At 36.7% G+C, this 12,324-nt stretch overlaps 1 protein-coding gene across 1 annotated transcript in view; it reads left to right on the forward strand.

Moving 5' to 3' along the window:
* The first annotated feature begins 1,332 nt into the window (after positions 1-1,332).
* Positions 1,333-12,324, forward strand: part of LOC129271992 (receptor-type tyrosine-protein phosphatase delta-like) — an 87,892-nt gene continuing 76,900 nt past the window's right edge. The window contains exons 1-5 of the mRNA XM_064107137.1: positions 1,333-1,639; positions 2,936-3,187; positions 6,126-6,257; positions 9,768-9,920; positions 11,766-11,903. Of these exons, the coding sequence (XP_063963207.1) occupies positions 3,178-3,187; positions 6,126-6,257; positions 9,768-9,920; positions 11,766-11,903 (433 nt within the window). The 5' untranslated portion in view covers positions 1,333-1,639; positions 2,936-3,177. The remainder of the gene's footprint in view (positions 1,640-2,935; positions 3,188-6,125; positions 6,258-9,767; positions 9,921-11,765; positions 11,904-12,324) is intronic.

A 12,324-nucleotide genomic window follows, 5' to 3' on the forward strand; every position in this document is an offset into this window, starting at 1 on the left:
TCCTAAAAACTACTCTGAAAACAGCCTAATAACACTTAATCACTTTAACGTAAGAAAAGATGACGAAAACAAGAATGATTTTCCGACATTCTATCTATTGCTTAATCATCTCTGATAAATCGCCCAGTACAGCTCACAATTTTAGGAAGTTTAGAATTTCCTCCATGTGGGCGGGGAATAGCTAGAAGTGGACTTTCAAGTTTCAGTTTCCATGGCAATGTGTAACTAAAGAGTCCTGCGTACACGGTTTAGTTGTTATCAATTTTCTTATATACAGTCTGTATGGCGCGATTGACGTAATACAAGAGGATGGAGACAAAATGATTTGATGGGGATGTTTCACAACTACGGGAATAGCTACACTTGTCAACTTTATCTATGTGTCAAGGTTACGCGATTCATGTTGGGCAATGCTTTAAAGTACTTTGTTCGTAATGTTGCTATATGAACAGTTAGATTTAGAATTTTACATGCTTAAAGATAAATGGAATTTAGCACTGGAATTTTGATTTTTTTTTTACAAGTCATGAAACAAGATATCATGACGGTAATCTTTACGATGATCTTTAACTTATAACAAGTTTCAAATTTGATTCACGTCCTTATAATGAGGATAATGATAATTAGTATTTATTTATTTATTCATATATTTATATATGTGTTTATTCATTTATTTATATATTTATTTATTTATTTATATATTCTAATATGTATTTATTTATTCATTTAATGATAATATTTTTTATGAAAACTATATTTGTAATAATGAAATTTTCTTGTAAACCCTTGAAACAAAAATGTCAAACAGCTATATAAATACTGTCGGAGGTTTCTATCAATCTTGGCCGAATACGATAGGCCTAAACATTTGACATTCCCCACTCCATGGGGAAGTGTTCCAGTCAGATAACGTGCATTGTGAGCGCCCGCAATGGTCACGTGATTTATGCCTCGTAAACTATGGACTGGATATCAGGGAGGCGTTTTATGAAAGGATCTGTCTGACGTTTTGTCCGACAAAATCTGTTTTATTAGATTGTTGAGATTGTAAAATTGTTTTTCAGCCAATCAAAATCAAGAAAAGTTGTTAGATATGACAACTGATGATAAAACACTCTCCTGTATGCTATATGTAGTCTCTCGGGATGATAGCGCCATATACGGTTGCGAATCGCTTTACAGACAAATATAGTTAGTCATCAGACTTGAAATATTAAAACGGACGGACTTTGAATTGATATCACCATTTGCGTATACCATTAAAGTCTCGTAGACGTTACTAAATAACTTTAGTAACTTTTTTTTATATTTCAATTGTATTTTCCAGGCAACCTATCACCACTTGCTAACTTCGTCTGCATCATCATACCAGCACTCAACAATCAACAAGTTAATCAACAAAACACACATTCAACAAGAGAACTTTTAGCTCTACGAAGCGGCGAATATATCAATTCAAATATCACGTTTGAAAGTTTAGTTACGTCTGGAGAGAGTAGTCTCGTAAGAGACGAGATTACAGGACAAGTGACCGGAGTAAGATTACGCGCTAATGTGACGTCAGGTCAGGCATATTCATGCGTGTTACAAAGTGGAGATGACACAACGAGAATTACATCGTTCGTACAAGCTTCAAATTGTAAGTAACGCTTCGTTTTGTTTATCCATCATCAATTCGCCCTTAACCGACCGTGGCAAAAAGACACGATTCAAATTATATTTTATGTCAAAGTGAACCAATCTGTCTACACAACTGAATTGCGATGAATTACTGTCAATGATAATCAGGTGATAATTTTTCACATCAATAAAGGTAAAATATAAAGCGCGCGCCTGTGTTTGCGTGTGTGTGAAAGGGGGGGGGGTGGAGAAAGAGAGACGAGAGCAGGGGCGGCGATCCAGGGGGGGGGGGCAAGGTGCCCCCACTTTTTGAAGCACTGACAAGTGTGCTTTTTTACACAAGAAAAACGCCCCACGAACGTGTACAGTGCCCTTTTCATAGGAAGAGGACCAGTTTTAGGTGTTTCCAAGTACCCTTTCTCGTATAAGTGCCAATTGTTTTCCCCAAGAAATGTCCCCTCATAGACGTGCTCTGTGCCCTTTTCACTTGAGAAGGACCCGTTTTATGCCATTAGCAAGTGCCCCTTTGCCTTCTTAAGTGCCCCCACGAACGTGCTTTGTGCCCCTTTCACATGAGAAGGACCTATTTTATGTGTAAACCAGTGGTCATTTGCCTTCTCATATAGGGGCCTGTTCTTCACATCAGTTAAGTTGTCCTGAAAAACACTCTTTTCATGCCCGATGAGCGTCCGGTTTCATTATTTAGATCCGTTCTGTTTCCTTCTGCTACTGCATAATGAATTAAAATTATTGTAAAAATAATCTTTCGTGCCTTAAGTTTCATGAGTCATGTGTGTGGGGGTAGAGAAGTCATTTTTTTTCTTTATTTAAAAATCATGGCCGTACGAAGCGGGGTTGCCCCCCCCCCCGAAATTTTGAAAATTCACATTTTTACTGCATATTTTTTACAAAATTCACCAAAAATATGCACAACATCCAACAATATCACTTATCAAAATGCAAAAGCGCCTCAATAATAAGCTCGGTTGCTTCGCTCCCTCGCTTTCGATTTTTTTCCAAAAAGTTTAAGCGGGCTAACCCCCCAACGAAAAATTCCTGCATACGGCCATGTTTAAGATAGTGTCCTTTTTCCTGTGCCCCCCCCCCCACTTTCAACTTCGCTCCGCCGCCCCTGGACGAGAAAGATAACATCATGAACATAGGAAAAAGAGGGAGCAAATTTACGCAAAGCGTTAAACTACTAAAATACAAAAAGAAATAATTTTTACACGTATAAACATGTTCTTATCATGATGTTCATTCTAATCCTCTACATTAATTTTTATTTCTTTACATTATCGCTTTTAATTTACAGTGCGTGTAACACCATTCAAAAAGACGATACGTGTAGGTTTAGGAGAGCCAATCAGGCTTTTGGGAGAAACACACAGCAACGCTCATGATAACGTGAGGTGGAGAAGACTTGGTGCTTCAGAAAACGACTGGAGGACGCACACATCTACCGTAGATATCGAACGATCGCAGGCGATCGATTCAGGACTCTACGAAATTGTGTTTGATGAACAAAACCAGGAAATTCATGGTATATTGGAAGTTATGGTCAGGGGTAAGTTTTTTGGGGAGATTTATCTGGCGGGTCTTAATAGGGCCTATAGTTTCTTTAGATTAGCGTTCTTTTCTTAAAAGAGGACTACGTGAAATAGAAATACCAATTGAATTGTTTGGTTAATCGTTAGCAAATGTTCAAAATAGTTTTCAAAAGTTCAACTCCTTCAGATATTTTGTTGTACGTCACTGATTAGATAGTACATTTCATACTTGAAATTATCATTTTGCTTGGCGATTGGTGAAGTGTATGATAGAAACATATATCCGATACATAACCATATTATATATGTATTAATCATGAAGCAAAGAATATTATTATCTTTTATCTGGTTTGTCTTTGCTTTGGTACATAATTATTTTCGTTTTTTCTTAAATTCGGAAATTTCCAAATTATTTTCGCTTTTTCTTATATTCGGAAATTTTCTACACAACAAGTAGTTTACTTCATAAAAATGTAAACATTAACGCCATTTGACAAAGAAGTTTCAACAAATATAGTGTTATACCACTATAGCACCATGCCCTCAATCTAACCCGGCCATGCCGGCTAAAACAGGTCGACTGTATGTATCGTTCCGTGCACTGATCTGAAGTGGATATTGAACGAGTACAGGTGTCCTGTCCGTCGGTCTGAGTTTGAGTCAGGGGGGGGGGGGGGCAACTTGAAATATGTGAAGATGGACATTTAAGGTCACATGCCAAGTATATTTGGTCACGTGTCCCCAGGGGCGGATCCAGGATTTTCCAAAAAGAGGGGGGGGGGGGCATATTTTTCGGAGGATTTTTTTTTTACAAGCCAAAAAAAAAGGTTCAACCACAAGTTAAGGATATTTCGTACCCAAAAAATTTGACAAGCAAAAAAAAAAAAAAAAAAAGGTCTTCAATTTCAAAAGAGGGGGCACACCTCGGTTTTAATGACATTTTTACATTACTAATTTTAATTTTGCTTCTCAAAGGGGGGGGGGGGCACGTGCCCCTGTGCCCCCCCCCCCCATCCCCTGGATCCGCGCCTGCGTGTCCCGTCCTTTGTAGTGGGCATTAATTTATCAGGTGACATTCTGGGTAATGAACTGTATGCTGGATAAATTACGAATGAATTTTAACTTACAATGGCTGATCGAGGATTTCTTCGGGCAGGGGGATCCCAAATGGGGACCACTTTTTCTTTAAATATATGCTTACATATTATAAAGACCCCATTCAAATCACACCCCTTGACATCTGGAGTGATATTTAGACACCTTTTAATTTTCCATCTATCATAAAAATGACTTATAATCTCGAGGTTAATTTATGAGAATACCACTCATTTTAACCGTGAGCCTGTGAAAAGGGTCGTGTGGTCTAGTTGTTAGAGCATAAGCCTCATGATCGTGAGTTTGTGAGTTCGAATCCCCGCTCTGCCATCGTCAGCACGATAAGAAGATCCGAGAGTAAGTTTTGTCGTATATAAGGTCAGTCATGTCTGATTAATGTTTCATATGTACCAGCTTAGCATTTACCAGCAAAAAGCTGCCTTGCCGAGTTCCTACGGGAGTTACCATAACAGTATAAGTACATTTAAAAGAGGATAATATATTTCGTGAAAGGTTGATGTACCCTTGAATCGTTAGCCACCCTAAATCCCCTCAGTGACTCGTATGAGAGTAAAGGCATTGGCTGGCTGATATCATCAGCATTGCACTTCTCGTTGACTCACCTCATTCTCTTGATTTGTCACGACAAAATGAAATCTAGGAAACGAAGTTTAGACGGATATGATCTGTTGTCTGGTAAATATGGTTGTAAGGGGTATGATCCATATTTTCCGATGCAGTAGAGAGAAGAGCAGAGAGGGGATGGAGAATAAAACGGATAGGCAATCTGGGGTTCAGGGACCCATTTCATTAAGAGTTAGAACTGTTGTAATGTTACCATTTAGGCAACTACCATGGCAACAGGGCCCAGCAGCCAATCAAAATCAAGGTTACCATGGTAGTAGCCGTAATGGCAAAGTTACAACAGTTTTAACTCTTTATGAAACGGACCCCCTGAAGGGACTGCAAGAAATCAAAACAACCTGCCAGGATCTTTGGTATCTAGATTCAGTCCACTTCAAAAGGGAAACAGATCTAATGTATACCCCATCACGGACAGTTCAAAGTGTTCGAAACCAAAGTATTCGACACCAAAGTATTCCCTGCCCTAACACAGTTTTGTTTTTATTCGTGGCGTCGCCGGTGTGTGTTTGTGTGGTGGATGAGGGAGGGTGAGTGTGTGTGTGTGGGGGGATCCCGTAACACAAAAGTTAGCAATTAATCGTACGCTTGATTTTTACGATTGATTGTACATCGTAGTCGATGCAATCAATCGTGGAAAATGTTCTACGATCATTGCTAAGCTTTGTGTTACGGGACACTTTAGATTATATAAAAAAAAACTATTACAAAATCATTTATTTATGTAAACATTGTCGATTGTCCAGCTGGTTCGCTTCATCCCATTGTAATTATTCCAATGCAGTGCACCACATCCAAAGCTCAACCCCCTCAAATTCCTTGCCTAAACTATGCCCTTGGTTTTATCTATTAGGATTGATATGAGTACAAGCTTTATACTGAGGAACTTTAAAATAAATATATTTTATTTCACACACCTCACATACTGACAAAAACCCCGAGCTGACGGTCTATGAATTGGGTACCTGTTTGTTGTTTCATGTGGTGGTTGATATTAGTACAACTTTTTGTTTTAAATGCACAAAAGATATCTCGTATGATCCTTTTAAAGTTTTATTTAAAAAAACGGATCAAGTTCTAATGTAACAGAGTGGCAAACGGACTCAATTACGATTATTCACTGAATATGGTTACCATGGTTACAAGTTACCAAGCATTTTGAGCTCCCCAAACACTATTGACATTGATGAGTTTTCCATATTTTTGGTCTCTCAACAGATTGCCCAGCTGGTTTCTGGGGACGAGGTTGCGATCAAGATTGCCCAAATTGCTTGAACGGTGGTATCTGTGATGACGTTACTGGGGTGTGTGTCTGCCCTCCCGGGTTTACAGGACAACTTTGTTCAAACGGTGAGAAAAACAGTATTGAATGTCATATAACATGGTCATGATAATATTTCAATATGTGCATGGCATATTTGGATTTTATGTTGACTCCTGTCCGAATTAATTCATAATCTTATATTAAAGGTAATGATTACTTGAAAGTAGACATCTAAGCTTTATTTTCTGATTTTAACGGAGAAAAGCATTAAGAGGTCGCGTGTACTAATATGATTTGTTTCAGTTTTGTCAGTAGAATGACGGGAATTATATATACCAGTGATTTGTAGAAGAAAAAAAATCAAAACAAAGACACTCGAAACTTCCCTGGTGTTATGGGGCTGTCAAGTTTGTGCTGCATGCACACATTACGCACCAACTTCCTAAAATTATTAGTGTTTAAACAATAATTCACAACAGCACATTAAATATTGATCAGTCTACAGTGCGTATCAAAAAAAAGTTTACACTTAGAAAAAATCCTGTAAAATTATACATTTGTAATATCCTGAAGATTTTTCCACATTTCAACATTGGTACAGATCCATTTAAGCAAATGACGAAATAACTGTCGAAAAATATTTCCGCTTGAGTGAGCACCACTTACTTTTGGAAAGTTAGTGAAAAATGATTTGCGCAGAATTTTGAAATAAATATGCGAATAATAGTAAACCTTAATCATGAAGAACACGTTGAATTTAGCTAGTAAAATTGATTTGAAGATATCTTTTACCTTTTTAACTTGTTTCCTTGCCCAAAACACTTTGAAGAGTGCATTGCGCCCCACCCCACTCCCCCACACACCGAGGCCATCGTGACGATATTTGCTTTACACTGAGCTGTGATTTACATGAAATGGCTTAGGCTTGATTTTCATTTTGTTATTCATTGTCAAGCTTGGAAAGGGTGTGGAGAAACAAGTATTAAATAAAAAATGAAATGTAAACCCACTTTAAATGATAACAACTTAGTCAAAAAATGCTGGAGGTGTCTGATATAAACTTTTGTTCAGATTTAGTTATGTCCTCAGATCCAGCTGGCACAAAAAGGGTAAAGGTTGTGCTTACTAAGTGTTGTAATTTCAATTTGGGTGGCAAAATTGTTACAAAATGCTTGAATGTATCTGTTTTATTTCAATTGACTAAAAGTGCAAGGGAAATGTGTGAGAAATGTTCGCAGGGTAAATTTGATTTCGCCCTTTCCCCTTGACACAGCGTGAAAACGAGCATTTCTGCGCAAACAGATTTCTGCGAGCTTTACAAAAATGGACAGTGCTCACTCAAGTGTAACATTCTGTCAAAACTTTTACTTTCATTGGATAGATGAGACCCAAACCTAAGATTATATGTGAAAGAATTACCCACATGTTGTATACTTTTTAATTTCCAGGGCTTTTTCAAAGTGTAAACTTTTTTTTTATACACACTGTATAATCTTACCTTTGTTATTTATTTGCTTCACCATAGACATGATTGAAAATCTGTCATCTGGAAGCCCAGTGGTTACACACAATTTTTTGTGTTTATCATTCATTTTTGTCAAATATTTATAAAAAAAGGAATGAAAAAAAAAACCTAACAATTTAAGTCGTTCGCCAAGTTATTTGATAAAGAATCCTAGTCATACTAGAAGGGAGTGATAGTGTTGGAAATATTCTAACATTAACCCGCACGATGAAGGTGTTCAAGAAGTGTCAGCCAAGTTTATAATCGTGTTCATGGCTTTTAAATAGCCTTGTGCATTAAATGAGTGTGTCAGATATTGAAAGTGTACGTGTCGTTAAACCATGATTTAATCACTATTTTACTTCAAAAGTAGTTTTTTATGAACAGTAAGACTATATATTAATTATTATGTGCTGTTTCGTACTACTGTAATTAACTGTCACTGACAGTAAAGTTTATGCAATGCTTGAACCGTTGTAATGTTATAACATGATGCCCCCTGGTAATGTATTTTGAATATCCCTCTATGTGGCAAAATGTGTGACTCGAAATAATTCATGCCCCCATTTTCAACATCAACAAGAGTTATCAACGGGCAAAGAGCCAGAGCTAATTAGGTTAATAGTTCTCTCATTAGTTACCATGGAAACGAAGTTAAGAATATAAATTAGAAAACATTAAATTGACTACATTCGTCTATCAGCGTGATAGTAGCGATTTCCTTAATCCAAACGCGAACGGTCCTAATCAAAGTAACTTGATCTATTTTAATCTCACATGTTTCGAAAGTCCTCTTCTCTGTGGTAAAAAAAGGGAAATCGCAACTAGCTATTTACCGTTCATTTTTGGAAAAGTGCCATGGTTGTAATTATCATAAAGAACATTAGTAATCGGGATAGTTATGACTTTGCCCTTGTTGTCGAGGGGGTCCCATTGCGTTTTAAAATGTCACAGAAGGAAAATACTATTGAAGTTCTGAGCAGTATGTGTTCATTGGTAACTCATTAGTCTCAATGTCCTGTAGGGGCACATCTAACACTTTCAAATTTCGTTAATGTACATGTATACTATTATGAGAAGTGGAAGGGGGCTGAAGCCCCCGGTTCCAGGACCCCTGGATAACAATATAGAAATCCATAACTTTCCCCCAATTACCCTTACCCTGCTAAGCTTTAAATTAATTTTAATACAATGATGGATAAATGGTGACGAGGCTTGAACCACGAACATTCCAATTCTGGCAACAATCCTCTAAGCCTCGACCGTCACACTTGCATGATACTATGTGTACAGTATATATAATAACACTATTAAACATGTATATTACACGTCGTTTACAAAGTAAACTAGTCCATATTTGGTAAAGGGGAAATACATAAACAGGTAAAACCCAAACAAACCTCATCTGGCCTCAGAAAATGAAGTTCAATTTAATCGGAAATACGTGTCTGGGGTCCGATCAAACGACGTACCCTCGCTCCATTTGAGTCACGGCTCTTATCTCTTCATAACTTCTCCCCCTTCATCTTCAACCATCAAAGAGTAATCAGGCTCTCTCATTAACCCAATGGATTAGGCTATAAATAGATAAATAGATTTCGTGAGTGGACTTTTCAGTCAAAGATAAATATATAAATCGTTCCAATTTCAAAACGATTTCTCTACAAATAATTGACGAGCTTAAACCATGCAAGGATTAGAGGGATGTGTATTTTCGAGTGCTAGACGATGTGTTCCAGTTTGCGTGGATTTGCCAAAAATATGACACAACTATTCTCATAATGTTCAGTAGAGTTTTTGCCTTCTGTAGAAAATACACTTGTATTTGTATCTTAAGTGAGAGAAAAAAAGATGAAACGAGGAAACTGAATTCATGAAAGAGGGTGGCCCTTATTATGTAGGCATACTCAGTGATGGCTTTAAGATGGGGAGGGATGTGATTGAGGGTAACATTTTAAATGGGGGGGGGGGGGGCACCTGTCCCCATGCCCCTCCTGATTAAAACTTATTTTTGTAAATACAGGCACACAAAAGTCACTTGGATTATTACATTTTAGAATAATTCATTTTCTTTCCATTTTTGTTGTTGCAGGTCTAGGAAAAGATACCTTTGGTCAGCTTGGCCAATTTCGGTGTAGTGAAGATATAGGTAACATCACAGATTGTAGAGGAGTTCTTGTATGCAACGGGCCTCCGTATGGGTGCTCGTGTGCCGCTGGCTACAAGGGTGCAGACTGTATGCAAGGTATAGTGATAATCACAGTTTAAAACCCATATTGCATTTACTTTTGATACAAATAATTGATAAGCTTAGATATATATTTTATTTATTTAGCATAATCCGCAGTCAACTTAATTTGTGCCTTTCATTTATTCAAGTAGGCTGGTTAAACTGTCAAGTCATACCGAAAAGTAACAACTGTCCGGGTATGTTGTTTTTCCGACATTAAAATGATAATGATCTATCCATTGTTACTATCATTACTATACTCTCGAAGATGGGTTAATCATCCTCTGGTTGATCAATAACCTCACTAGAGTTGGTATACAAAATTCCCACTCGCGGGAGTGGTTTACGGTGCACCGTGAGTTGAGTCCCAGAAGGACTAAAAATGGATAGAGATAGATGTGAAAAGGAGAGGCGAGAAAGTGGAAGGTTGTAAAGTATAGTTATTTTTTAATTAGTGTAGATATTCAATTAATAGATAGATAAATTAATCAACAAATAATATATGAAAGAAGTAATTCGTATTTTTCGTATAGTTTGAGTAAAATGGAATGCTTTATCTCAGCAGTTATTAAAGCTATATGAATATAGGTCGAAGGGCACAAACTTTGTGTTAATATTATAAACTTCTAATTAGAAATAAACGTATTCGTCTGATCACTTATAGAAGAAATTAGAACGAATAGCACCTGTTGGTTATCAACTGGTTAAAACAAAACTCAAAATTATTGCTTGTAGATTCACAAATACGATAAGGATAAGCCGTGAACACCTTTCTATGAAAGAAATAAAGTAAAATTATAGATGACTTGTTACGAGCTCCCGCGTAGATGTGACGTCATAAACTGACCATGACTTTGACCAAGGTGAACGTCAACGGGACACTGAGGTCAACATCTTCCTTATCTCTAATTTTGGCAATCTTATGGGAAATGTTTTATCAATCAAGAAAATTAAAAGTATCCTCCCCGTCTTAGATGGGTTCTCGAATTAACAAAAATGTTGACAAGGCTATGTAAATATATACCCGAATGATGAAAATAGATAATTGGGTGAAAATTAATATAGTCTTTAAGATAAAATGAATATAGTCTCTACGATACTACATAGAGTGTATTATCAAGATGCCAATAAATATAAAGAAGCGATATTTTTGTCATTTTGTCGGTAAACGAGTCCAAATGAGTGTGACATAATGCCTGGTGTTAAAATGCTACCTTATCGTGTCATTTTTCTCTGAAGTTAAAACAAATTGATATTTTCGTTTATATCTCTTTTTGTAGATTTCATTCTTTGGAGTACTAAGAAGATTAGTTTAATGCATATTTTGGTTATATCACACAACCTTGATTCATACAGATAGTGCAGACATGCTTTGGTTCACTATATACGTAAATCATATAAATTGAAGAAAGAATTCGAGCATTACGAGGGGTCTTGAAATATCAACTGGCTGTATATCGTAACTTTTTCAATAAAGGGACTATTGGAAATTATTCGTAAAGTTATGTATGATGTTATAATAAATACATATTGAATAGACACAACCACACAATAAAGTTGTAATTACAGATATTATTTTTCGATAAAAATCATGTATAACTAAGTCTTTATTTTTGGAACAATTCCAATACATTCACATTTTGTCAAAAATTAGGAAAATATTCAGGAATCCAGTTTGGCTCCCTAGTTTCACGTCGAGTCATTTGCAAATTCTGCGTAATTTTATGAATTTCACAAAATAATGTAATATGGAAAACTCCGACGGTGATATTTTCATACACAGAAATGTGAACTATCACTGGTCAGCCGTAATTTCATAGTTTCCATATTTCTTCCCCCATTTTTCTCCTTTCGATTCAGAATGCGAGGATGGATATTTTGGAGCCGATTGTGACCAGACCTGTCACTGTCTAAACAACGCACTCTGCGCTGGAGATACGGGACGTTGTGACCTTGCTGGTGGTTGTGAAGATGGTTGGGCTGGAGTCAATTGTCAAGGTTTGTTTCTTCATATTACATTATTTACAGGTCCGCTGCAATCATCAACAACCATTGTAAGTGTTACAGTCTTAGAAAATTTAGATCCTTTCTATGTTCCGTACTTTGAACCTTATAAGCTTCTTCAAAGAAACAGAAAAGGTTTCTGAACAGTCCTTTGATTTTTTATTCTACAAGAACCCTTAAAGATTCTTTATACAACCTGTGGGATTCTTGATGGTGTCATGAGCCCTGCCAAATTTAAATAGTAAGTATTCTTTTTGTATACAACCGATGTTTTTTTTTACATCAAGAACACCATAGGTTGTATAAAGAACCTTAAATGTTTCCATGTAGAACTAAACACAGTTCTAAATGAACCCTTTCTGTTTCTTTGAAAACCTTAAAAGGTCACAAATACTGCACAGTGAAAGATTTTTAA

The sequence above is a fragment of the Lytechinus pictus genome, chromosome 11 (genome assembly GCF_037042905.1).
Source record: "Lytechinus pictus isolate F3 Inbred chromosome 11, Lp3.0, whole genome shotgun sequence".
NCBI classification, from domain to species: Eukaryota; Metazoa; Echinodermata; class Echinoidea; order Temnopleuroida; family Toxopneustidae; genus Lytechinus; species Lytechinus pictus.